General features: G+C 39.2%; 1 protein-coding gene across 2 annotated transcripts in view; it reads right to left on the bottom strand.

Moving 5' to 3' along the window:
* Positions 1-24,369, bottom strand: part of cntn3a.1 (contactin 3a, tandem duplicate 1) — a 79,572-nt gene extending 55,203 nt beyond the window's left edge. Inside the window, exons 1-2 of one of the 2 annotated variants that reach the window (XM_040047292.1) lie at positions 23,492-24,369; positions 10,186-10,329 (exon numbers count right to left, since the gene is read on the bottom strand). In XM_040047292.1, coding sequence (XP_039903226.1) covers positions 10,186-10,240 — 55 coding nt within the window. In that variant the 5' untranslated portion in view covers positions 10,241-10,329; positions 23,492-24,369. The remainder of the gene's footprint in view (positions 1-10,185; positions 10,330-23,491) is intronic. The other variant, XM_040047293.1, reaches the window with a different exon arrangement.
* Between the last annotated feature and the right edge of the window lie 501 nt (positions 24,370-24,870).

Genomic DNA, 24,870 nt, shown 5'->3' with positions numbered 1-24,870 from the left:
CCATGGCAACTGTTATTAAAAGGGTGAATAAGAATAATGAGAAGGGATTGAGTTCCTGGGGCTGTGCCTAGGGGGCTCAGTTCAAACTGATGCAAACTCTCTGAAACTCTTTCGTTGCCTTAACGGGAATGAAAGCAAGATGCGGTAGGGAATGCAGAATGACTGTCAAGCTTGCTTTCTGGTAATCGAACATTAAGGTTCTACACGCTACACCAGCCTGAAATCCACAGGCCCAAGAAATCAGTGAGAAATTTCTTTTCTTCCCAGGAAGGCGTTATTTTGGAGGTATACTTGCTGGCCTAAAAAGAGAACAGATACATATTGCAAAGACATCTGGACAACAGAAAGTTTTCAATTTAAAATCAGCACTGACACTCTGGTTGACAGACTGTTACGCCTTGTAAGACATAAAAAAAAAAAGTCAAAGTCATGCTAAAACCAGGCTGTCAAAATCTGATAGCAGGTCCAACACCAAGACCCATAAAATACAGAAAGTAAAAAGATAAAAGTTCTCTATCAGAGAAGCGCAGTGATCCAGAATCCTAACAGGAAGTTGGCTGGGGAATGCCGCAGGATAAAGCTGGAGGTCATTATGAAATAAGCCGGCTTTGCTCATATCTGTCACCTGCTGCCAGATGGTGATACGCGCGTGTTTTCTAAGACTCCTCAGACAACACAAGACTCAGCATCGGAGCAAAAGTGGAAGGCAGAGAGAGCTGTTTCAGAGGCTGAAATAAAAACTAATCTCAAATTCAATACTAGCTGACAGCAAATGAATTCCTCCAGCTTACCTCAGCATGAATAAATAGGCATATGGGGAGTCAGCTGTGGGGGAGGTATCGGCCGTTTGTGAGGCCCCAAATCCATTAGTTTCAGCTCAGGGTTTTATGCATCAAATAAAAAAAAATAAAAAAAAGCCAATCTTGCTTTTTAAGGCATCTTCCCCGCTGTCCAGGCCGATAAGGTACATCTTTAAGGTCTGTCATTTAGGAACAGCAAATGCTACTCAGTTTGGTTCAGGTTATTTCAAGCACAGTATGAGTTTGATCAAATCTTATTCAAAGGCTTGAAAAATGTGGTAGTCTTTTTTTTTAATTCATGAAAAACCGAAATATTGAACTATAAAGAATAAAATAATTAGAAACTTCACTAGAAAAGAGAGGGAAAATTAACACAGTCTTGTGATTCAAGTGCTACAAACTTACAGAGAAATACTGCAAATACATAAAAAGAAACACAGGAGTTAACAGAGCTAATAAAAAAATGTGCCAGCCAATACTGCTGTGACTATCAGCTGGGGTGTGCTGTGCTGTGCTGTGCTGTGCTGTGCTGCAGCCTCGTTAATTAAGTTAACTGCATTTTCACTTACACTGTCTTTGTAAGAGAAATGTGACATGAATGTTCCAACCATGTCACCACATCTTCTAGCAAATCAAAGCTACTGCATCTCAAATGCAATAACACCAATTGCACCAAGTGTTTCCAGAGCTGTGTACACTGGGGAAACAGAATTGATTAGGTCCAAGTCCATATACGGGAGTAACAAATTAAAGTTATTTCTTTGTTGTTCTCTGTTGTATATTGAATGTCTACATAAAGACAGGTATATATTGTTTTGAGAAGGATATTTTCATCTAGTTTAATCAAGTTTCCTCCTGTGCATGAGTAAGAAGGTCATTTGTCACCCATCAGATGTCAAGATATAGTAATAGGGATATTTATTATAAATGTGTAGAATGTTTTTAACCACAGCCATGAATGCCTGACCATTTTTGGTTTTAATTTTCGTCAATGTAGTATAGATTTCTTTCTTTCTCTACAGACTAAAAACCTAATATACAGTGATAACCCATATGGAAAAGATATATATAAATCTTATAAAGTTTGTATCTGTCTTGTGTGAAAACAGGTATAAGATCCCTTGAAGAATTATATAATGAAACTTGTATGTTTTGGAAACTTACTAAAACAATATATGAAAGTAATGAGAAAGTGGCCACTTTCATGAGTAGATCATATAAGTTTTTACTCTTTCTTTTCCATATGGGAATATAGTGTGAAATCTGTGTAAAATATTGTATTTGTCTTGTTTATGATTGCATACGCTCTAATTAAACTACGCTATATGAGTCAGTTATGACAAAGAAATCCCTGAAAATAAATGACTGGGGAAAACAATCATTTTCATTCATTCTTTCGAATAAAAACTAGTTTGATGATAATTTAAGAAAATAATTACAATTGCATCTTTGCTGTTACACAAGGTAACAAACATCTTTGCTGTTTACATTCATGCACAGGAATGCTGACATGCTGTGACGCAAAAAGTAAAGTCAATGTCTGCTCACAGCAGTTCTCCAAGCTACTGTTTTTCTTCCATCGCAGATATATATTACTGGTAATGTATTTATAAGATGCATGTAAAAAGAGGGAGGGTTGATGTGATCCAGTTATCAGGGAGTCATACAGCTTAGCCTCACTAAAGTTTTATTCCAGGGTGATGCAAAGGAGGCTTCAACTGACTGTCAAGCTGTGGGCTCAGGAGAAGCAGCGGCCATGGAACAGTGGGCTCTTTTACACTGTGGGAAGTTTTGTGAGAAGTGCTACAACTATATCCACCCTGGGAAACTTGTGAGTGGCATGAGGTATTGCTGACACTGATATGACCCCACTCTAGGGCTGTGCGATATGACCAAAATCTCATATCCCGATATAACAATTCTATCGCCCTGATAACGATATAAATCACAAAAATGTAACATTTTCTGTAAATTCTGTGAATCTCGGGCAGCTCGACTTGCGTGAAGTGTTTCCAGCTGGGCGTCATGTAGCTGGAGTCGAGTGTTTTAACCGATGCATGAAACTATACATTTTTAGACATAAGTTGTAAAGGCCACCGTTTTCTTTGTGAGTATTTATTACACGGCGTGCTGCGGGGAAAAGTCTGTTCTAACGTTTGAGTCTAAGGTTTATTTTTTAGCACCTGGCGGCTCTTTTTTTACTTCTCATCCGTAAATAATCTGCTCTTTCACGTGATTCAGTTTATTTTGAAAAAGTCTCAACAGGATCTTGAGCTTTATTGTGAAAGGTTTATGTGGAACATAAACAAGCGGACACGTGATGGTTTTACCGTCGTTGTTGCTAACGACAACGCATAAGTAGTGTGGTTATATAAAATATAAGAGAAAGAGAGAACTTTAGGAAATTAATATAGCCACTACAGTGACCATCAAAACGATGAAAAAATATTGCTGTAAACAGTTTATTTTGCGACACCACGACACAAACGATAGCGTAAAATGAAATGATAGACGTTTTTATATCGTCATCCGATATATATTGTTATATCGAACAGCCCTACCCCACTCCTTGTGTAACCAAAGTGGTACAAAGTCAGGTACATTTCCAATGGATGATAGATTGTCAGGTTTTTAACTGCTCTCTCTTCATGATGGTGACTAAGGATATGCTCTGACTTCAAGTATTCAACAGGCTCCTGGGCCAAGGATTGCTTTTATGTTCCTGACCTAAGATCGTGACCTTTGGGTTCAAATTGATTTTATTCCATAATGTTGCGGGTACCAGCTTTCCAAAGGGAGTTTGCAGTAAAGACGCTGCTTTTTTTCCAGGTAGTACAGGAAGCTGATTAGGATAGGGTACTTTCCATTGGAGGCTTGCTGAGCACATCCAGCTGGGAGAAGACCCCAGAGTATGACCCACAGAACACTTAGGGTTCCCGAAACAAAGCTAGAAACAGGTGTTTGGGGGATTCTTTGAATACCCTGTTAAGTCTCTTGCTATTGTGACTTGAAAATGAATGGATTCTCAAAATCGTTATTTATTATTCTTGATGGGAGGAATATTCACAGGGAGGAACAGTCCACATCTTTACATATCTGTATAGAAAACTTCAAAGACACTCTGAGATCTTGCTTGAGGATTCCTAAAGGCTTTGTCATGTATTGATGAATCAGTGAGTCAATATTTGAAACTCCACTCATGTCTTAGATTCATACATGAGGGTACAAAGGAAAGTGAAAGATGTTCCATTACTTTGTATTAGACTGCTAGCTAAAAGTTTCATTTTCACTTGCGTCACTAAGCCATTTGGTGTCAGTAAAATGTGTATTTTAAAACATGTTTTCAATTTAGAGTAATAGCTGGCTGTAACGAAAAACAAAATTCAGGTTTATCTTAAAAAATCTTACAGAACCCAATCTACAGTAAACAGTTTTGTTGGGAATACAAATCCATATTTCAGTCAAACATTTTCATTATGTGAGCTTTTGTTGACTGCCACTATCCTATTGGCAAATAAAATGGCAATTGCAAACACACTGGCTGTTGTTTAATTTTTGTATCAGATCAGTTTTGCACTTGTCATTTGTTGCTAAATGCAGTAAAGAGCAGTATTTACAGCACTTGGAGCAATCAGTATTGTTATCTTAATTTTACCAGTCGTCCTCTGCTTGTTGTGTCAAGAGAAGGGGCTTTACACACTTGTCAAAGTGCACAGTGAAACAAAGAGCTTAGGACAAATCCCAGCAAAGACTCCCAACAAAGTATGCTCAGATGAAACAAATGCATATAAACGAGGTAAGCAACATTAATGTGTGTGTGTGTGTGTGTGTGTGTGTGTGTGTGTGTGTGTGTGTGTGTGTGTGTGTGTGTGTTTCTTATTTTCCCTTTTGTTTTTTCTTAATAAAAGTTTTTTTTTCCCTTCTACTTAGCTTAGCTATGCAGCAAGCAGAGCAAATGGATCCCCCGTTACACAATTAGGGGAGCGCAGTTTTGCTAAAAATCATAAATATGTTTATAATGATATGCTTTGAAAAGTAAACATATGCAGTCTGCAAAATCCTGATTATATTTAAGCAACCTGTGTCGGGCATTAGTTTACTATTCTCAACTATGAAAAACAAGTAATAAAACTGATTTTTGGGTGAGCCTTTAAGTTGGTGCACTGGAACCTGTTTGGTGTTTGTATACCACATCATGCTTTGGCTGTCAAACAGGGATTATAAACAGCTAAAACTCTGATTTTAGCATGGCTGAAATGCCCAAATGATCTGTGAGCCCAAATTAGCCAACTTTATCAACTAACCTGCTGATCAGAGAGTATTTGTCTGTGGTTACTCTTATATCAGGTAGGACTCCAAGATGCCCCAAGGTAATTATGTGTTCATTCAAACCTGGTCCCTCAATTTGAAACACAATCCCTCATAACTGTTGTTTTCACTGGTTTCTTACAGGTTTCCACAACATATAAACTAAAGAAAATTGTGTGCAAGCCTCAGTGACACCACTGCTTTGCCAAGCTACTGGCTGTGCATTTTGGCTGTGACAATAAAAGTCAAAATATATGACTTCTTAAAAGGTGAAGACACCCAATTTTATATGTAAGGCAGATTCTTCCAATGTTATTTCTCAGATATTGTGAAGAGAAAAAACAAACAAACATTTGATTGCTGGTTAAACCTTTCAGCTAAATGGGATTATGTGTTTTTGTATCCAGCTTTGCTAAAATTGTTCTCCTTCAATGCCGACTATAGATGTTTCTAGGATTGTACTCCTGCCAATTATTTTTAGGCAGATGCTTGTAAATTTGTAGAACTTTGAATAAAGTGTTCAAATTAATATTTTGCATCAATAGAAGATCATTTTTGGCAAGCTGCTATCCACAGCAAATGACAAAAGACACACGAGTATTTTTTTTCCCGATTGCTGTACACTACCCCTTTGATTCATTTGAATATTTCAGAATTTCGTTTTTAATTAAGCAGAAATTCAATCTTTTCCTTCAAGGCTTTACGTGTAATGACTTACTTCATAATAAAAATGGAATTTCTCAATAAAACATGAGTAATAAATTTTTATGATGCTCCACTGACTGTTTTAAGACAGTATGACAGAACCACAGAGTCACATAAAAACCTTTGATCCAGTGTTTGAAGTTGCTTGCTGTGTTAAGTAGTGATACAACAATCCAGCTTCATCAGGTGTAATCTTTGGCTTTGGGTATCTGTCAACGCTGAGTATCAATATGATACAAGGGGACAAAGTAAGGCATAAACCATAAAAACGATCATTTTGACTATTAATTACATATCATTTAACATAGTACATGGATAATTTTACATGTGATTTATTTGAACTTCAAATAAAAGCAATTTTAAATTAAAGCTGAAGGCAGAGAGGGCCGTCGCATTGCGGTGGAGTCGAGCCCTGCCCAACATCTCCTATGCCCACTAGGTGACAATGGAGAATACCATTTACCAACATGTCACACTGATGCATGCCATTTGTGGAATCACCAGTTAAACGTTCATCTAGATCGAATGATGATCATAACCTACTGTGCATTTCCACTTCGCACTAGCTGGTGTCCTAACTATTGCTGAGAAATGGCATATCAATGTGTTCGGGGCTCGATTCTCATCCTGCCTGTGAAGTTTGGGAGACATTGGACAATGTGCCTTTGAGTTACAGCAGTTTAGTAGTTCATGGCGGCCATGACCACACCATTTTACAAAACCCCAAAAGCTTCACAATTTAACATGACCAAGGTCTTCAGGTTCCACACAATATCATGTTGATCTGATGAAATCTCTAGGGGGACTTCTTCGTGAAAGATTGAGGCCTTAAAATGGCGAAAAATGTCGCCAAATTTGCACATTAAATTTTAAATACATGATTTCCTGTTAAGTTTAGTATGTGGTTCCAATAGACTAATTTGTACGTCTTCATTTCTTACATAAGGCTACCAAATTTGAAAGCGACCATAAAACATGAAAGCCTTCATCACATTGGAGGTCTGTGCCAAGATTCACGAGTTTTAGAGCTTTCCAAGTCCTTCAAAACCTATGTCCTATTTCATGGTGATTTACATGGCAACCACGGTGCGCCGTTCAATGAAACCTCACGGTTTTCACACTGAAGCATCATAAAGGTTCACTGTTTTTTTCGGTGGAGGGGCTCAATCTAAGTGGAGCAGTAAGTGCTCCCACTAGGTGGCGCTCTAACCACTGCTGGCAATGGTCATATGAATCTGTTCAGGGTGGGACTCATGCCTGTGAAGTTTGGGGGAGATTGGCCAACATTTCTTTCAGTTCTAGCAATTTTGTGCTTCATGGTAAAACATCAAAATTCACCATGCCGCCAGGGCCACGCCTTTCGACGAAGGCTCACAGTTTTGAATGTAACCTAAGACCAACTCATTAAGGCTTTCCTGGACAAATTTGAGGCTGTTGGGATCATCCGCCTTGAAACATTACCCCAAAGTGTAAAACATGACATTTCCTGTTCCCACTAGGTGATGCTGTGAACACTGTCAAATATTGCAGTTGAAATGTCTTCAGGAGCAGAGCCGCAAACCTGAGAAGCTTGGTCCAGATTGGACAATGCATGTGGGAATATGAACAAATTAAAATATCATGGCAAATTATCGAAATTCGCTATGGCGCCACGTGGTGAAAATTGAAAAGCAGTTTAATGTGGCCCAGGTCTGTAGTTTAGTCTGACCGAATATGAAGTTGAAGTTGATCCCTAGGAGGAGTTCACAAAAGTACAATGCCTGGAAATTGCAAAAATTGCCATTTTCAATTCAAAATGTTGGACACAGGGGTAGAAAACACAAAGAGAAACTAATAAACAAAACTAATAAACAAATGAACTTAGCTACCCTAAAGAACTTTAACATAACATCCAAATAAACTAAAACTCAAAATGCTGGGTCAACAGACCCAGGAACGTGACAGAGCTGATGCAACAAATTACAAAAAAACTGTGGAAAAAACAGGTGGACATGGTGGAGGACGTAGTGTAGGCTGTATGGGTATTTTTGACCTAAAAGACCATTCCACAGGAGCAACTGACATTCTGTGTTGGTCCCTGCTAGCTTCCCCCACCTCAGATGTCAGACCAGAAGCTGAGGCAACATGCTCGTGCTCCTCATGAAATCTGCACAGTAATCACACAGAGAGCGATGCAGAGCAGACAGCCTACCAATAGCTCAGCGGCACCACACCAAAAGCAGACTGAGTGAAAAAAAGTCCACTCCGTGATCCAGAGACAGAGGCAGCTGCAAATATAACTCATCCTTTAACAGGGTCACCTGTGGAAACCTTTTACAGCGTTAACTTCTTTCTCTTAAGGAAAATTGTGCAATGAACGTGTAATGAAAACCATCTGATTGATTAATTAAACAAAAATAAATACAATTTAAAAATATATATTATTCACATGTTAGAGCTCAGTGTGAGAGTCATTAGGTTAATGCAGGCCACTGCCATTCATGATCATGCTAGTTCCTCATTTCCTTACTCCTAATCTCACTGCGCTCACTTGACCAAAGTTTGGCATCAAGTCAAAAACCTGTCAGTACTGCTGGTGTGAAATACCCTCAACTGCTGACCCCGTCCCTATGATATGATAGCTCTGCCTTTAGCAACCACATGCAGTGCTTGTGGTTTTACTTAGCATAGCTTCGTAAACACTGAAATCCTAGAATTCAGTTTAGCCCCATAGACGATGCAAATGTGTTTTCTGAGGATCAGACCAATCCAAATATTGGACTGGTGTATCCCTAGTATGAAGGTTAGCTGCATCTATGTGGGCAAACTGCATCATGATTGCTCTCTTGCTCTCTGTCTTACTCACTCACTCCTGTATATAGTGCACACCCATGCAACCGGACATTGAAACCTTCAGAGAGCAATAGGGGGAGAGGCGGTTAACTTCAGATAAACTCACTATGGGAATAACTTCCCCTTGGCCCTACTGCTCTCCCACACAGCCAATGCTTACTCTTAAAAAGAAAACAGAGTCTGGATAAATAACCTACCAAGTACTGTCTCTACCAAGTATTTCAAGTCTGCATGCTGAAAGAATGATCATGTCTTCTGTAGAACACAGAGGCTTTGGAGGTCTGTACTTACATTGCACCATGCTTTTCTATCGTAAGCAGAACAATGTAATGTAACTCCACACTGAATATTAATGCTCAGTTACTCTGTGTTACCAACTGTGAATGTCAGGCTCAGGACTGAAGCAAGGGGCGTGCAACACAATGCTTTTCAGAAACGATTTGCCCTCTGCTCCTTTGTTAAGCGTTAAATTGCTTTGAATAGCAACGTCTGAATGTGGGTTCTGCAGCTCGTGATTGCAAGAGCAAATTTTGTGACTGCACAGACTGCAGCCCTAAATTGTCTCCTGTAGGCAGTTTGTCTGACATCAAAACTCTTCCAGGGTTTCCATCGATGTCAAAGACACTGTCTTGTCTGTATATTTAAGAGAATGCCTAAGTAGGCCATAATATGCAGTCCAGAATTGTGGTATAGATTGTAATCCCATAGCAAGTCACAGCTCCCCGAGGAAAGCCTCATTAGACGTCCACTGATGTGTATTGGAATTAGTGATAAGTGGTGCTAATTGCCATGTAGGCAATTTTAGGTGCCGACATGCCGTCGCGCTTTTGAAAAAGAAAAAAACAAAAGACCCGCGTGTGCACGTAAATTCACACAGTGACAGTCACAAACACATGCACGCACACTAATTGTTTTAGGTCCCAGCTGTGAGGAGGGGCTGCTGATTTTGAGCAAGGCAACATGAAAGATTACTCATTCCTCAAGATACTGTGCTCATGCAACAAAGCCCTTATTCATCTTGCTCTCAGTTTCAAACTCTGACATTCTGCAGAGAGCTACCATTTGACCCCGAAAAATTTGTAAGGGAGGAAAATTAGGTTTCTCATTAAAAGCAAGATCACAAAGCAAGATTCCAGTACTACGACCGGCGCGATCTCATTTAGGTAACAATTGAGGCGCTATTTAAAATGAATGACTGCACGCTCAACTGATAGAAAGAGGCTGCCTTTCAGAGATGGAAACCTGGCTGATTGTTTTTTGCAACAGGATGCAATGCCTGGGAAAAAACAAAAGAAAAAGAGAAAGAGAGAAATAGTTGCTATGCACAACTGAGAGATTGTCGATTTTCTTGCCTTGAGCTGCCAATGAAAGGAATAGCAACATGAACATTTCCTAACATTTGTAAAATTGTTCAAAGCTTTGGGCACTCTTTTCCTTAAAAAAATCTTTTATTTTTCTCTTTTAATTTTAAGAGCCATCTGTTCTGAATTCAACATAGACCATAGGCATCAAGACAAGAATACACATTTGGGAGGCTTACCTGCCAGGCGCTCCACCAATGACAGCAGCACTATAAGTTTCCATAGCAACTTCATTTTAATGGTCTCAGGTCAATAAAAGCTCACTTCCAATCACAGGTGTGTAGAATCACAGCTTTGTCCTTTCCAGCACTTTCACTGTTGTTCTGTCAAAAAAAGAAAGAAAGGAAGGAAGCAAAGGGGAGGAGACCATTAAACATTCAAAATCTCTAATCCCGATTCAAAACAGTTGGATGGATTTCATGAGAACTATTACTGTCCATGTTTGTGACATATAAAACAAGAAGTTAATGTTAACATGTAGAAAACGTATTTTAGGTAACAGGTAATATTTGGCAGGTGCTTTTTGTTTTAGCTGCAGATCTTGTGGTGCACAAAAGGCTTCCACTGTTGCAGAGTTTGCTTAAGTGTGCTCAACGTTTCATAATAGGGATCACGGCTGCGAGAGAAACATAAAGGGATTGCTCACTTGTGCTCAAACTTACTGAGACAAAACAAAAAGCACGCTGGTTGTCAGACACATCCCTAGCACGTAATAAAGTAGCGTCCTGGCTCCTGGATTCTGCCTGAACGAGGGGGATTATGTACGTCTGACACAAAGCGCTGACTGTACACAGTACAAAAACATTTTCAGTCCCCCTGGGAGACTTGCAATTGATTTTCTCAAAGGCTAAACTGTAATTTATCTCTCCTTCTTACTTAAATGAAGTCCCAAACAAGTTGTGATATGAGAATAAGTCGCACTCCTCCCGTCACTGATAAACAATGATGCAGCCTGTTTATTTGTTTAAATACACATACATCCCTAACATGGTGATAGCCAAGATCCTTTCTGATAAAGCAGCAGATAAATGTTTGCGTACGTGAGGCTGCGTATGGAGTGAAAAAGGATGAAGAGGGGAAATTAGCCATTGCCTTTGTTCAAACCGACTCTCCCTGGAACATTTAACTGACTGATGGTAAAGCTTCCTCTGACTCCAAACCATAAGCATGCTGAAATAAATGAGAGGGGGGGAATTAATAAGAACATACAGTGTAGTCTATCAGGAGCCGCGTGCCAAAAAAGCAGAGACAACTGAACGATTACGCTTTCTCAGTTATATGCGCGCCTTCTATCTTTGCACCGCTGAAAAGCATGATAGAGCATACTGATGCTTATGTGAATATATCAACTGCGTCCCTGACACATTTGCCTACACTATTCCTCCTTCTGCATGTACTTAACCATTAAAGGCAACACTTTTCCCCTATAAATCTCATTATGGAGATTGGGTTTAGAGAGTCATCTTAGTTCCAACTTATCTCGCAGTTATTACGATGCAAATGTCAGGAGTAAATGTTGGCTTTCATTAATAAAACAGAGACACTTCAAATCCCTCCAAGGGCTCCTGGATATTTTTGGAATGTGCCTCCTTTGAGTGAATAATTGTGAGAAATGTGCTGAATAAATTACTCAACATTATGCCTTTAATTGAAAAAATAGGAGTCTTTAAAAATTCCAGCCGCACACTTGCGCATTGCTACTTCAATGTCCGGGCGACATCTAATGTAACGTGCATGTGTACAGTTTTAATTTGACTACTAAAGTAAACGTGTGTGTCACCACGGGCTGCAGATTGAACTGTCACTGCAATTTGACACTCGCATTTCGACAAACGCTTCATGTTTTTTTAAAAAATGTTCAAGTAATTGTTTTGTCAGCCATTAAACGTTTTACAGTCTGGTCATCTAAAATTAATTTATCCTGCCCTGACAGCAACACAACTGAACATGACCGGAATGTGTGAACTACTGAGAGGCCCCATTCAAAAAAGCTACTATCTGCTGGCCTCTAACACCAATCTTTTGATCTCTATTAGGCTGCAAGCCTCGAGACACGAGACATCAGACAACAGGGTTAGTGGAGGGACAAAAGAAAGCCTTTTGATCCAAAGAAGCTCAGCACTAAGATGATGTCTAGGGGAGTTGAGTCGTGGCCAGCATTTGACTTCCTATTCAGTGCAAATTGATTAGCCTCGTGACCTTAAGTGGTAGCGACAAGGCCAATGACTTACTTTCATCACAAATTGATTCTCTCATTTGTTTGCTTTATCAGATGAAAGTTAATGATAAGGAAGGCTTTCAAACTTTGCCTTTCAAGTTTCAACCTCTTTCATGTCGTTGGAAAAAAAGCCCGTGTTTGAAAAATGGATTATGATCAAGGCCTGGGATGACAGTCCTGGCCTAAACATTTCCTGACCCAATTTGCACAAACTCAACAACACTTAAATGGAACGCAGCCGCAAAGTCAGCCTCTCACTGCACATATGCAGATGAAAGTAAAGGAGAATAAAACAGGTGCACTGCATGTAATGAAGAACACACATTTGTATGGTTTCTTTCTTTTTGACTAATGCCTTAACCAGTTTTTCAGTACGAATCCAATCAGAATATTTGAAATGGTTTGCATACTCATTTGCCACAATAACCTTATACCAGTACCAGCTGGGGGACCCTGTTATTTCTTCTCTCAAGCAGTGAGATGACACGCAAACACTCACTAACAGCGCTGTCTTCTTCTTGTCACTCGTCAAGTTATTAGCCTGAAGCTTTCAGGTCGGCTGGTTGACAAGAGCTCATCCGACCAAATCGTCCATGTTACTTTGATAAAGAGAAAACCCTGCAAAGTTTTGAAGCTTTGAGACTGAAAATATCTGAATTGACATATTTTGCTGTTTGGTCTAAATTTGTTCTACACAGCTTTGAAGGCTCAAGAGACTAGAGTAGCAGCCGTGTTCAAACCGAGCTGGACGGTTTGCCATCAAATGGAAAACGATACACAACAAGAACTGTTACGGCTCAGGACATGAGGCTGATTAACAGTTTTACTCAAAATGATTGTACTGCGATCCAGAATTGAGTCTGCATTCTTATGTTTTTGGTAATATATACAAATATGAGCCAGAATATGTTGAGTTTGTTGTTATGACTGAAATAAAATAACTATGTGGAAATTCTTTAATATACAACACTGGATTTTGTAAATTATTTAATTTAAGCTAAAAGAGTAAGGCTCTACATTTAATTGATCTGCAATGTGGCAGATTTAGTTAGATACAGACAAAAAGCTTCTTTTTTTCTGTAACCAATCAACCAACTTAGGCATGACTTCACCAAGATTTTCTTTGGTCAGCTACATCACTGTATATCATAGCAAGGCAATTGAAAGTGGTTGCTGGGTGGGAGACAACCTTTCTCCAATCATTGCGTGACTAAGACAACACATTGCAATCAATCTGCACTAATGAGCATAATTCATCAACGACTTGGCTCAGCTATCTGCCAGCTGGTTGTATTTCCCTACGTTAAAGCAATGTTGCTGAGCACCTATGTTATCATACAGTTAAACTGCTATCTTACAGCAACTATGTCACTATTTGTGGAGGAATGTCTGAATCTCTGTTTTATTTAACTATGACTATCTTAATGTAAGTAGTTGGTGTGATTCTTGCCATATATAGACAGCAACAGATTTGTGTCTTTTACTTATTTATCACAGTTAATTGTCATATTATGACAAGCAGATTACAATAATTGCCAACTTGACCCCTGAAACTGATAGCAGACTGAGTACTTTATTGCTGTGGTAACACCATCTTAAAGAACCAAAATCACTTTGAAGATGGCAACTGACTGCGAGTGGGCAAAGTCCAGATCCCTGTCTTCAAGGCAACCATTTCAAAGATAGTTAGCAAGTTCATTACACATGGCCACAATAATTTTAATGAGCTCCAACCATCGTTTTCCTTAGTGTGTCTCTGGCATATGGTATGTCAAACCAGCAGTCTTATCAGCAGCCAAATGCTCAAGCATCCACCCACCCAGTGAACTTGTCTGTTTTAAAACCCAAGGAATTTATTTGCGCGTATAAGACGGGAAAAATCGGCTAATACCCACATTTAAGAAGCTACGCCCATCAAATATTTGGCATCTTTGCTTAAAAATTTACTTCAGTGACTAAATCGCGCTTGTTTGGTTTCTGTCAATCAGCTAATGAGTTAAACTTGAAATCTTCTCTGACTTAAAGGAGCTTATGAGAGAACAGCAGAAAGAACTTTGAATGCAAAACCGAGTGTTTCGTTTTACTTTTGAGGATACGCAGCTGCTTCCAGGGAAGCTTCAGATTTGTAGAGACAAAGCACTCCTCCAAATTTCAGCGTTGTCAAAGTGACACCACTCATCCTCTTGTTCTCTGACAGCACCAGCTGGAGCTTATAAACCATAGACTACAGTTCAGTAAACCGCACACTTTGACAGTGATGGCAACTGATTCGACCCTCTCCCCTACACCCGATCTTTCAGCTGTCATCAGTTTTTAGGGCTTAAAAATATATTAATAGAAGGTTACTCTGGGTCCCTTTTGTGGTTGGAGAGTCCAGATGAAGATAAAATTCACACTAAGAAGCAAGAGCATCCCCCACACACACGCACATGCACTCCCTCCATCCACTCCCGGCCCCCAAGCTCTGAATCATGAATGAGGCCAGACTCCCACACTCTGCAGGAATGAGACAAGACCAGGAGGAATGGCATACAATGCTGCATCTTTAATCACCTGAGCTGTGGCTTCACTTAATCTGCAGACACCAGCTCGATCAGTGTTTTCCTTGCACGTGTGGCTCATCTCACAGCTCCGAGTGCCTCCGGTCATCCAAAATTTATTTTGTGGTGATGCTCAACTTGAGACTGGTAGTAGTAGCAAATGTGAAATTATTTCTATGTCCTGCATTCTTGGATTCACCACACACAAATCAAAGTTTAACAAGCACCTCCCAGACAAGTGCCACTGATAATGGAGTAGATAGTAGTGCGGTGAATAAGTCTTTGGCCCCTTCTTGATTTCTTTTTGTATATTTGTTACATTTAAGTGCCTCACATTATCCAGCAAGTTTTAATATTGGACAAAGATAACCCAAGTAAATACAAAATGCAGTTTTAAAATGATAATTCAATTTATTAGAGAAAAAAGAAAGCTGTCCAAACCTACCTGGCTCTATGTGAAATAGTAAATGCCTCCAAAACCTTCTACCTGGTTGTGCCACCCTTGGCAGCAAGAACTGCAGTAAAGCTTTTATGATAACTGGCAGTGTGTATTTCACATCACTGTGGAGGAATTTTGGCCCACTCTTCTTTGTTATAATTCAGCCACATCAGAGGGTTTTCAAGCATGATTGGCCTGTTCAAGGCCATGCCAAAGCATTTCAACTAGGTTGAAGTCCAGACTTTGACTCTGCCACTCCAAAACCTTCATTTTTTTTTTTTTTTTTTGGTTTGTTTTTGTTTTTTAGTCATCCAGAGGTGGACTTGCTGGTGTACTTCGGATCATTGTCCTGCTGCATAATCCAAATAAGCTTGACCTTCAAGGCAAAAACTGATGGCCGGACATTCTCCTTCAGGATTTTCTGGTAGAGAGCAGAATTCATGGTACCATCAAGTCATCCAGATCCTGAAGCAACAAAGCAGCCAGGCCATCACACTACCACCACTATAAATGGCTGTTACTATGATGTTCTTATTATATAATGATGTGTTAGTTTTACACCAGGTGTAAGGGGACTCAAACCTTCTTGTCTCATTAGTCCAGAGAATATTTACCCAACAGTCTCGAGGTTATCAGGATTTTTTGTGTTCTTTTTGGTCAGCAGTGGTTTTTTTCCTTGGAATTCTCCCATGAATTCCATATTTCCAGTTTTTTCTGATTATTGAGTCACGACTTTAACTGAGGCAAGTATGGCTGCAGTTCTTTAGATGTTGTTCTGGGTTCTTTTGTGACCTCCTGGATGAGTCATGTAATACTAAATTTTTGGTAGGCTGGCTACTGCTGGGAAGGCTCACTACTTTTTCTCTAGTTTTCTTCATGTGTGAGTAATGGCTAGAAATGGCTCTGTAACCTTTTCCTAGCTGACAGACGTCGGTGACTTCGTGTGTTGATGTGTCACTTTTTTTTGAGATCTTTTAACCTACTTATTAATGAAAAGATTATTTCAAAACTGCATTTAGCTTTTTCACAGGTTCCTTTTGTCAAGTATTAAATATACTTTTTCACTGCACTACGTGTATTTTAGATGTTTTTTTACTTTATTTTTATAAAGGTATGTAGATATTGACTATGCTTTGTTTTCATTGTCACTATGGGTTTTGCTAAATTTTAACATGGTGCCATATCTGTATTTGTAGCCCCTTGCACAATTTAAATGTGACTGTACTTCTCACTGTATTAATTATTGTACTACATATAAGAATTCAACACAAGTGCAATGTTGACGAAGCACAGAAGAATCTATTTGCATATGATGAGTAACAACAAAACTTTCTTTAGCTAAAGATTTTATGTATGCCCAAATATTTTTTTCCGTCTTCCCCACAAATGGCACACCGCAGGAGGCAAAGGAAGTGCCAGTGTATTCCCCAGCCAAGATTCTACCTCAAATAGTGGCACAAGACAAAGAGACTAATAGTGTTTTGATCTAAGCACACAAGCTGCAGGCGTGACATAACACATGCCAGCTTTTTCATTTCTCCAGACCGCACCAGGGGCGCTCCACTAACGCGCTCATTCCAATCTCCCCTGTGACAAGAGCAACTGAGCATGTTGAAAGGTTCTCCCTGCTTGCATACATGCTCCAAGACCAGATTTTAGCATAATGAGCCAGTGTGTGGTAATAATTTAGAACCGAGAATAGAGCCATGCATCTAAATCCATTTCAACATTTTCTAAAAACCCTTAAAAACATTGCTGCTTACATGGTTAAACCCATAGAAACAAATTCATTGACAAAGTCTGAAATTAGTAAGATATATACATGGTTTTGGAAAACAGATATGGAGATAGATAATAAGCACTGATTAGGCACTGTCTTTAATTTTACCTCATGTTTTTTTAGATCGTAATGCCTTCTTGTGTTTTATAACCAGAGAGTCAAAATTTCATTGCCTCGAGCAAATGAACTCTACAAATCAACCTGCCTTGCCTTCTCTTACAAGTAATTTTAACACTCTATAAATGTTTTTAGGCACAAGCTGACAATCCCAGTGCACATGTTTTTACTAAATTACCAATTAAGGATGCCAATTAGGATAATAAAAGCCTCCCAATTAATAGTTCTTTAAATACACTAATTTAGCACTTGCTTGATCTCAGCTGTCATCATGGGAGGTAATTTTCTGCCCTTGATGGAGAAAAGGCAAACTGCTATTACTGTAAGGAAGACAGATCCTCTAAGACAGATTTTAAGTCTCCGTAAGGACCATTGTTTAAAGCATATACAGAAGATAGATAGATAGATAGATAGATAGATAGATAGATAGATAGATAGATAGATAGATAGATAGATATTCACAAGCCAGTGGTCTCACAACACTGTAATTGGTGCTGACTTGCCGTGACTGACTTAAGTTGACCTGACTACTGCCATGATGGCAGGTTTGCATGTCCATGATAGCGGTACCAACATGAAGTGCTCCCATCTGTACTTGTGACATTCTTGCAGCAGAACCCCGCCCTGCGGCTGTTTAGAAAGGACAATACCTGCCTGCCCACTATGGAGTGCCAGGACTGCCATAATGAATTAATTAAATACACCATTAAATAATTAATTAAATGTGTCAATAATTAATTAAAATTGGAATTAATTAATTAAAAAAATATTTATGACACATGTAATTAATTAATTATTGACACATTTAATTAATTATTTATGTATTTCACATTTTAATTAATTATTGACACATGTAATTAATTAATTATTGACACATTTAATTAATTATTTATGTATTTCACATTTTAATTAATTATTGACACATTTAATTAATTATTGACACATTTAATTAATTATTGACATATTTAATTAATTATTTAATGATATATTTATTTATTTCATTTTGGCAGTCATGGCACCTGGCTCTCATCATGAAATAATTTTATCTGTCAGTCTCACCCATCAAACTCAGGGGGCGGGGTTAACGCTGATCGAGTCAAAACCATTGCTTTGGCCTGGTGGCCATTGTTTCTAGCACACAACAACCGGCATGTGGAAGCTAACAGAACTGAACTTTGAAAAACCCTGTTTGTGTGTCACCAAATACCGTTTTAATATTTTTTTAGCCGAGAATGTAGTGGTTTAATCTTCATGTGTCTGGTCGGTTTGTCAAGATACAGCCTCTTTGCAAAAGTGCTTCGATGATTTCGGAGATGTCTGCCCAGTCTCACGGCAAAGCGTGGGATAGACCCGCTCGCCTCGCAAGCAATTCCACCGACAAAGCGCAGGCCCCGGTACACAGCTGTAGTAACCCCCGCTGACTTCTTTTACTGAGGTTATATTTATCGGGGTTTTATTTCCTGATGTTCTTATGTGTCCTACGTGTTTCAGTCGCCAATTCTGAATTATAACTAACATTAAAAACATGTTTAAGGAGGAGAGAGAGCAAATAAATCTGTTTGACATCTGATCTTTGGGTTTTTGTTCAGTAATCAGCGTGACCTGTGTATAGACGCATAAAAGAGATAACGTTGGTGTTTCTGTCATGTAGTAACTGCTGGCTTTAACTGTACAAAGGTTGTTCGACACTATGAAACACATACAGACTTCATGATGTTCGGCTAATATTTTTATTGTGAATATTAATCATGCTGACCTCGTTCTGTACACCACGCAGCGAGGTCAGCATATCCACGATATCCTCAGCTCCATGAGTTAACACAAAGTTTCCCAGCTGACTATCTAACTGCCAACTATTCCAGAGACGTGAAAATATACAGCATAAAGAAAAGTGTAAGAGACTCAGCAGCAGATTAGAATAACAGTTATACATTTAATAAATCACCAAATGAATCCAAGAAACGAGCAAACCTGTTCCGACAATTTGAGTTTGTATTCCCTCAGCTGCAGACTCGCTGCTGTTTAAATGTTTGAAAAGGAAGATTAGATATAAAAAACGTCAAACACAGACTCAGTCTGCCTTCACATTTGATATGAGGCCAGCACGTATAGTGGCTGTGTCCTGTTTTAAGATCATACATGTAAAATTGTTGTCTGACCTCCGTCGATCCAGCCGCTCAGTCCGTGGTTACCATGGTTACTGCATAAGCAGCTATAATGTTAACAGCTGGCACTGAGGAAACCTCCCGGCAGCATGGGTGTTTATGTTTGTCATTGCAAAAGAACTGTCTGAATGGTTAACTGAAGTTAACTTGGATAAATTATAGTTAAGGAGTTTCACAGATAACGCCTACGTGAGCTGTGCGACTGTTCACCTGAAATCAGCAGGCTATTACTGAAATACACGTGCTATATCATAAACTATGATATAAATAGGGAGGTCCTATTAACATGTTTAGTTTTAAAGGACACCTTCCTGCCTTTAGTCTCATTCATGAGCAGTATTAGTTTTCTTCTAACATCCAGAAGTCTGCACCATGTGTTTCATAGTTTGTAACAAGCCTTTGACAGGTAAACATAACATGACCGAAAAAGACAAAAAAAAAAAAAAAAAAAAAAAAGAGAGAGAGAGTGTTGACATAAGAAGAGAAAATGCTCTCAATTATGGAGACAGGCAAATGGTTCATTTATGTTTGATGTGTGTTTATTCCTCCCTAAATATCGTCGGTGAAGTTTGCCATGCACGTCAGATTTTCCTGCGCATTTTTATACCTCTGCCAACAGAGAGAGAAAAAAATCACATTCTAACAGACAGCTGGTGCTTAGAATACAGTTGAATAACTATTAAAAAACAGATGATATTTAGATGATAGTTCAGTCTAACACATGTGCCAGTGAACCATTAAACGTCTGTGAAACTATGCAGTTATGAAACGTAACTTTAACCTCAGCCAAACCGATTTGCTCAGTTGTAAATAAAACAGCGAAGTAAACGTGACCCGACAGACAGAGCCTGAGTGAATGAAGTCCAGCGTTTAACCACTGAGAGCTAAAACTCAGCTGAGGTTTCAAAGCTGTGTGCCGGTGATTGGACATCAGCCGCTGATGAAGCTGCTTCGCCTATAAAGTGCTCTGTAAGGAAACAAGCTCCAGCAGCTCTGCGCTCGGGGAAAACACTATATTTACTTATCTTGTGCAGAAAAATGCGCTGACATTGCTTTATATCGAGCACCGGCTGCCCGGTTAAACTGTGACTATCACCAGGTAACGTAGGCGTGTTTCTTGAATTAGCAGCAGGTGTTAAACAGCTGACAGATGAGGAGGAGGATGCATGCAGGTAAACTGAGGGTCTGTTGAGCTGATCGCTGGTTTCGTGAGAAAAATGTCAGCTCGTTATTTATGTTACAGAAGCACAGAGACACAAGACCAGGCGGAAAGAGACGATCGTTCGGTGAAAATGAGAATCTGTGAATGCAACATGTGAACACGGAGAGTGGAATATGTAAACAAACCGGTTAACGTAACCCCCTCGGTGCACTCTGCATGCTAACTGTTAGCAGAGCTAGTGAAATCTCTGAAAACATCTGAGCACTTTTGCAAACATGTTCTATGTTGACAACCTGACCAGACATACGGCGCGACATTCGCGGCTAAAACACTGTTAAAAGTGTAGCTGGTGACAGAAAAACGGGGTATTTTAAAACTACACCACCACCATTGCTGCCTGTGATTTGATCTGCATTCTGGGATACCTGGCTGCCCCAAGACTACACAAGCAATCGATTATCTAGGATCGACCTGTTTTGACTTACTTTGCACGGTAACCAATCAAATGTTAGAGAAGCTGCATGGGCAGTGTTAACCCCGCCCCCTGGGTTTGATGGGTGAGACTGACAGATAAAATTATTTCATGATGAGAGCCAGGCGTCATGTCTGCCAAAATGAAATAAATAAATATATCATTAAATAATTAATTAAATGTGTCAATAATTAATTAAAATGTGAAATACATAAATAATTAATTAAATGTGTCAATAATTAATTAATTACATGTGTCATAACTATTTATTTAATTAATTAATTCCAATTTTAATTAATTATTGACACATTTAATTAATTATTTAATGGTGTATTTAATTAATTCATTATGGCAGTCCTGGCATTCGATAGCCCACAGTGGGAATAGTGAAGGACTTTCAGGATCACAATCATATCCAGACGCTTCATTAGCCAGCAGTTAGTCCGGATACGTCTTTTATTGAAGATGCCTAGGACATTCTGGGTTGATGTGCTCAACAGTGGTAGCTTCGATGAATGACCACTGCACAGCTGCAGGATGCACTACTCCAGGAATGGAGACACTTGTGCAGTCCATGTGTGACCTGCATCACATCCAGAGGAGGCCAATTCTCCTTCTAAACATTTTACACATGCATATATTATAGTGTTGGTCTAGAAAATATCTTTAAAGCACAAACTTGCACTTTTTTTTATCAGTGTGGACATATATTTCCTTTTTTAATGATAAGCAATTATGTATTTATGTCAATAAACTACAATTGAAAAAACTTGCTTATTTACTTAATTAATTTTCTGAGCTTTCTCAAAGTTCATGTCTAGCTCATTTTTGTCACAACCACAGATTGACAGATTTTGTCTTTTTACAGACTTGTCATGTTTAAAACTAGTATATAAAATGTTATTTTAATGCGCTTGTTTGCTGCTTCATTGGGGTTCATAATGCAGAAAACTTTGCTTCCAGTTCTCAGAGCAACTGCGCCTTGTCAGTGTAACTTCTCGTATACATGCAAGAATTCTGCGTTATTTCACTAAACTGAATACTGAGGTATTACAGTTGTCATTATTAATATTCCTATAAGAAGAAATTCAAGCAGTCAGTTCTTTTGGTTTTGTTTTTTTACTTTTTAATGCAATAGGTAAGCATATTGTCCACACGGATTAGCTTATGCACTGCTGGTGTCCCACTTACTTATTGCATAGACAACTGAATAAAAGATGAAGACTAAAGAGTTTAGCTCTGCAGGTAAAATGTCCATAGTCTGCACTTCTTTGCATGTGAACTCAGAGACAAGTATGAACAGCAGAAACACAAAACTGAAACAGAATTTTAAAGAAACCAAGTGACTCATCCAAATAGATTTGCTTACTTGTTAAAGTAATAATAAAAAAAAAAAAGGCAACCCCTACTTGAACCAATCAGAATGCACATGCGGTACTTTTGTCTTTGCCAACTCAGACTCCTCTTTCCTCATGCAGACCAGGCTCAGCGGGGTACTATGAACTTCATGTTCACCCTCCTCCTTTTTCTGTCCCGGTGACATCATCAGAAACCTGCCCAGCCATAAGCTCACTTCCCCAAGGAGATGTGTAGTAACTCTACAATTCCAGTCACTTTAATACAAATGTTTAAAAAGGAGATACTGCACTTCTAGTTCGGTGGAAACAACAAAATCAACAAAACTATACCCAAACATGCAGTTGAATGTATGCCAACATGAAACAAAAACAGTATTTACGCCTGTGAAGCATCCCCTGAGGCATCCCTAAGAGAGGGGCAACACTAAACACTGACAAAGGGAAGAGTTAATAATCAAAACCACTTCTAATACATTTAATAGCAAAAGCACTGTAATTTACTTAACAGCAGAATCACAAGCAAAGAAGATCCATATGAAACATATGGACGCTTGATTTCACGAGATTAACTATTTCCAGCAGAGTCGGATGCTAAAGGACTTTAGACAATCCGAACCAATCAAGCGAGGAGCGCGGTGCAATCAAAGAAAAGGAGAGATGATGAGACTGGACTGATTCCAATCCCCTGGTGATCACTGACGACAATGTGTTCTGCCAAAAGGTTTTAAATGAACGAGGAATGATGGTCTGGATTTGTGCCTCACAGAAAAAGCTGCACGGTATAAATGATGGCCATGGCCAATTAGGAGACGCAGAATGTGATTATCTGATGAGAAATGGCACCAGTCAGCTGGGATTTCAAAGCTGTTAGTTTTCTAACTCATGCATGGCAATAATGGCATGGACACAATGCCGTCACTTGTGCAATTGAGCGCTGAATGTCTAATATGTGGGTGTGAATGTGTGCTCCGTACTATTGATGGGATACTTCAAAAACAAATGCATATTATAAAATGAGCAAGGCAGTTTCTTTGACATCACGTTTCGGTAAATACCTAAAATATTCAGCTTTACTCCACTTTACTGTGGTTTATTTCAGAAGTGGAAGTTGTAGACCGGTGATAACAACAACCTCGTAGCACAGGCATAAGAAATAATCAGTACTGTATCGGGAATAGTGAATACTGCAGCTTCCATAGAATACCGAATAAAGTAAATAAATGTATTTCCTTACCCGAATACATATCCTCTGGTGTTTGCTGTCGTTCATCCCTTCTTGTATATCCATGATACACCGCGCATCTCCTCACTCCTTCACCCCAGCAGGTCCCCAGATCGAGTAGACGACTACAGTTTAGTTGGTCTCTTCAAAGTGCGGGTGTTGCTCTCTCTAAATACACCCAAACTGCTTTCTTTCTCCTTTCTTGAGGCAGACTACCCTAAATGTAAGCGCTTACTCTTTTCATCGTCGGTCCCAGTGTTTTCAGCGTCTGAGTAATTACCAGCACCCCGGTCCTCCGCTCTCCTCACTGGTACATTAATGTAGGATATCCCGATGGTCCCGCATGCACCGCGGGCAGGCGGATTTAAACCAAGCCCTTAGCGGTGGTAGTTTGCGTAGCGAACGTTTTGAGGTTGAAATAATTGTAAGTTGTTGGGTAAATTCGTTTAAGGAACACAAAGAGTTCGCGAGCAGCTTAAAACTGGTTTTTGAATGCGCGAGTCCAGCTCGTCTACACGGTGAGGACTCCAACTGCCTGCGCGCGCGGCGCCGCTGGCACACGGGACATCAGAGGTGGATGCAGGAGGGTTTGGTCTGCGTTTTTTTCCAAGCTGCAGGTCTTCGACATTTCCTCAAAATGTCATGATCACCTATCCGGGTACAGCAGAACGGATCTGTATAAAGTAACTGTAGTTTTATTGTTTCTGGCTGATAAGGCAATAAGGCACGGGAGTTATGTATGCACACATTCATTTTATTTGGGGGGATAATGAGGATTGTCTAAAAAATGTATTTCTTAAGCACCAAAATTGCTAATTACGCAGAATTGACCTGTAAGCTATTGCCGCAAATTCGTGGGCTAATGGTTTCATTCTGATGTTTAGTTGGTACTTATTATACATAATATGGGTCATATTTTCTAAAGTGATGCCATTTATTGTACGCAAAATCTTAAAATGGCTTTGAAGCCAATTTTTCAAAAAAAAAAAGTTCAATTATGCAAATTACGTAAAAACTGATTTCATTGCTGAAAAGTTAATAGAATGAGCTAACATGCACAGTGCCACACTATATAAGCTCACCTTAATGGAGTAAATTTCAGTATCAGTTCTGAGTATGTTTTTCCTGGTGGTACCACAAGCCAGTGTGTCTGCTATAAAGCGAGCTACAGATCTGCTCCATATACGTATCCCAGTAAGCCATAACATTTCTACTCTAAAACCTGCAAAATGTGATGACGCCATTGCTGATGAGTCAGAATACCTGAAAACACCTGCGTGCATGTGAAGAGCACGCTTTTATGAGTGTGGAAATATTAAATTATTCTAATATCTAATTATTTAATGTAAGTGGAGGCACGACTTGTAACCCTTTTTTTTTAATTGACTTAC

This window comes from Simochromis diagramma, unplaced genomic scaffold (assembly GCF_900408965.1).
Source record: "Simochromis diagramma unplaced genomic scaffold, fSimDia1.1 OVJJ01000387.1, whole genome shotgun sequence".
In the NCBI taxonomy this organism is placed as follows: Eukaryota; Metazoa; Chordata; class Actinopteri; order Cichliformes; family Cichlidae; genus Simochromis; species Simochromis diagramma.
Note: the sequence above shows the minus strand (reverse complement) of the source record. Positions and strands in the feature narration are given on the sequence as shown.